The following is a 2,989-nucleotide window of genomic DNA, read 5'->3' on the forward strand; positions in this document are numbered from 1 at the left end:
GGCATATCCTACAGGGTTGGTAAGAGTCAGACGCGGCGAGACAGATTCCTGTACCTCGGATAGAGTGGCCGTCCAAGTGAGATATGACTCCGGGCAGAGAGGTTCATTGGCCAAGCAAAGCCTGCTGCCTGCTGGTTACGATGATAGAGTTCGAGGGCGATTTCGAGCTATGGTCAGAACAGTATGGCGGCATGCAAGCCTCCCTTTCGGGAGGGTTGGTAATGAGTCGTCCCTGTGCAAACGTGGACATGGCGGACTTATGCGATCAATCAGGACGACGAATAGTAGTGACAAAGAAAAAGCCTGCTGGTCAATGGCCCAAATAACCCCCCATCTGATGCAAGCTGCTGCAAGAGGTAGTGGGGGGACGCCATACATAGTGGCAGTCGGAGGCAGCGTGGGCGGCAAACCGAAAGGTAACGTATCAAGTCTCGTGATCTTCAAGGCAGCGCAAAGATGGAAGCTGGCTGGTTCCGTCGTTGGCGGTGTGCAGTACGCGCATAAGGCACCGCGCACATAGATGCGATGCTAGGGCCTCGAGCCGCCGATGCCCCATGACATGACGGATCGGAGGGCCATGCCCATGCTATTCCAGAGCAATGACACATAACGAGTGAGGGGAAAACACGCATCTGCCCGCCTCGCCTCGCCTTAGGAGCTATTGTTGCGTACAGTAGTAGGTGCATGCGCCCATCAGGGGGAGGGGTCGAAGAGACTTTGCCTGCGCCCGAAAAGGCGGAGGTGGTAGATCAGAACCGTCCCCTTGTAGCAGGACTCGCACTACATGGCGAAGAGGCTGGCTGGCTAGAAGCCCCGGGTCTCCTCTTGGACTGAGGCCGGTCCCGGAAAATCGATCGATAGGGGGAGCACTATTAGGGGCCGATGCACTCGGGGTGGCCCTGAATAGAGCCAGAACGGCCCCAGGGCAGATATCCAGGGCAGTACCCAGGGCACGATGGGACGTCACCTAATAGCGTGGCAGGAATCGTGAGCTAGCCAGACCCCCTTCTGCACGCCTGCATGTGTAGCACGAGAAAATTTCCAACAATTGGCGCCGAGGCGGAGAGGGCCTGCTTGAGGGGAGGAGGGGGCTTGGGGGAAGAGGCAGGAACACTAATACCACTCTACTCAAGAAAATTCATCGTGACGAGTGGAGAACCGTTGTGCTTCAAAATCAGGACAGCTGGATTGGTCGACGACCATTTGACCAGTCCAAGCAGCCGAAGCTGCATGATTGGTGGGGGTATTTGGCTGGGTGTCAAGTTGTTTGAGCGGCGAACCTTTTGCTTCAACGAAAGCAAGCCGGGTCGGGTACTAGGATCAGCGACCAATCTCGGTACTTCCACGCTGATGCAGAAAATAAGATAAAATAATCAAATGCACAAGGGAAACTAATCTGGCAGTTTGCACGCGACCTCACGCGCTATCGAATGTCTGGTCCCTAAAAAAATTACTTGGATGGCCCTGAATCGACACTCTTAGTAGTAGAGGCGCGCGGAATGAGCGAAGTAGGGGTCCAGATGGATGGCCGCGACGGATTCGTACCTAGGTAGGTTATTCATAGTAACAAATTCCGGGCAATTTGGAGAAAGGAATGTGACGGTTGCGTTGCTTGGTCGCTGGTTGATGCGTGCGCTCGTTCATTGGGCTGGCTCTGTCTGTACCTGTGCCTGTGCCGGAACAAGCCCAAGAAGGAACTTGGAACCTACGAACAGGGTGCGGGCATAAGGACGAGGAGCGAGTCTCTGATATGACGCATCAGATTAAGGACGCTCTCGTGGCTGCATGATGCGTTGGGCAGAGGAGAAGCCGAGGTGAGTAATATCATTCTGTAGCATCCTGCTATCTTTCTTCGAGAAGGCTTCTCAGGCTTCTGTTCTGGGGATCGCCAATCAGATCCCAAGAGTCCCCAAGACCGCGTCGTACCGCGGGTACCAGGTAGGGTAGGTGGTAGGGAAAAGGGGAAGGGAAAATGCCTCCTGCCTCCTTCGCCCTGGCCGCCGAAGGCGAAGGGAATCATCTGCTTGGTTGCCATTGGACTGGGCTCACATAAGATGTACCTACGGTAGCAGTGGAAGAAAGCATGCATGTCCTTGTCCCTGTCGGGTTTGTTCGTCTGATGGAGGATGCTACTTTTGCGGCTGCAGCTGGCAATCCTACTCCTTGGGTGGTGCAGATGAAACGTCGCCAAAGTTCAGAGGTGAAATCCTGCTTTCCCGTATTGAACGGAAGGCCGAACTCCACCCCCAAAATCCTGTCAACCTCGTAGTTTTATTTTTTCGCGACACCATCGGAATCTGACAAGCGATGGTTGTGACCTGTGACCACCACGCCTGTAGTCATCCACAGGCCTACATGTACGCACTTAGATACTTTTCTGGTGGCCAGGTCCGTTCTGGGCCAGCTTCGCCTGAAGAGGGTGTCACATCTGACTCTTCGCGTATTGCGATGATGATGTAGCCATGCGAATCATTGCTGGGTTTGCCCGGATCCTCGGGTGTGCTTGTGGTAGGGCTCACGAGCCAGTGAGCTTGCAGGAAGCAGGAAGGGGAGGGCCTGGGGACTCCGCTGAACACATCAAACTTCAGTGCCGCTGACGAACCGCTAGAACTCAGCCAACAGCAGAGCTTCAGGGTGCCAGTCCAAGTCCAGTCCTCTCTTTGCCACTGGTCGTCCCCACACCCGCCTTCTTTATTATTGTACTTGCAATTCTTTGAATGCGGTCTGGCCATTAGTAGTATCTGTGAGTGATGCACCACCCGACACCGACACTACGTACATCCTTTCCCGCTGGTGATGTCAGCTGTGCAAGGCCGTACTGTAGTCTGGGCTGAAGAGTAGCCCCCCATGGGAAGGCTGTGTGATTGGACACATGCTCATTAACTAAGCCGGTGAGGTTCCCCCAGGGTTCCTCAAGCTCTCCAGTCGCGCTGGCGCCAGCGGCACTTTCTCGACTTGGCAAGACGGGCCCCGTGTTTCGAGCAGGCAT

The 2,989-nt window shown here is 55.0% G+C and overlaps 1 protein-coding gene across 1 annotated transcript; it reads right to left on the minus strand.

Annotated features, from left to right (window-relative positions):
* Positions 1–2,156: 2,156 nt before the first annotated feature.
* Positions 2,157–2,989, minus strand: PG985_002915 (uncharacterized protein; the record flags this gene model as incomplete). Its single annotated transcript, XM_066822684.1, has 4 exons — positions 2,157–2,254; positions 2,366–2,627; positions 2,704–2,724; positions 2,780–2,989. 4 exons carry the CDS (start codon positions 2,987–2,989, stop codon positions 2,157–2,159), a joined length of 591 nt encoding a protein of 196 aa, XP_066690116.1.

This window comes from Apiospora marii (assembly GCF_038362585.1).
Source record: "Apiospora marii strain CBS 49790 chromosome Unknown utg000002l_segment0_segment0, whole genome shotgun sequence".
Classification (NCBI taxonomy): Eukaryota; Fungi; Ascomycota; class Sordariomycetes; order Amphisphaeriales; family Apiosporaceae; genus Apiospora; species Apiospora marii.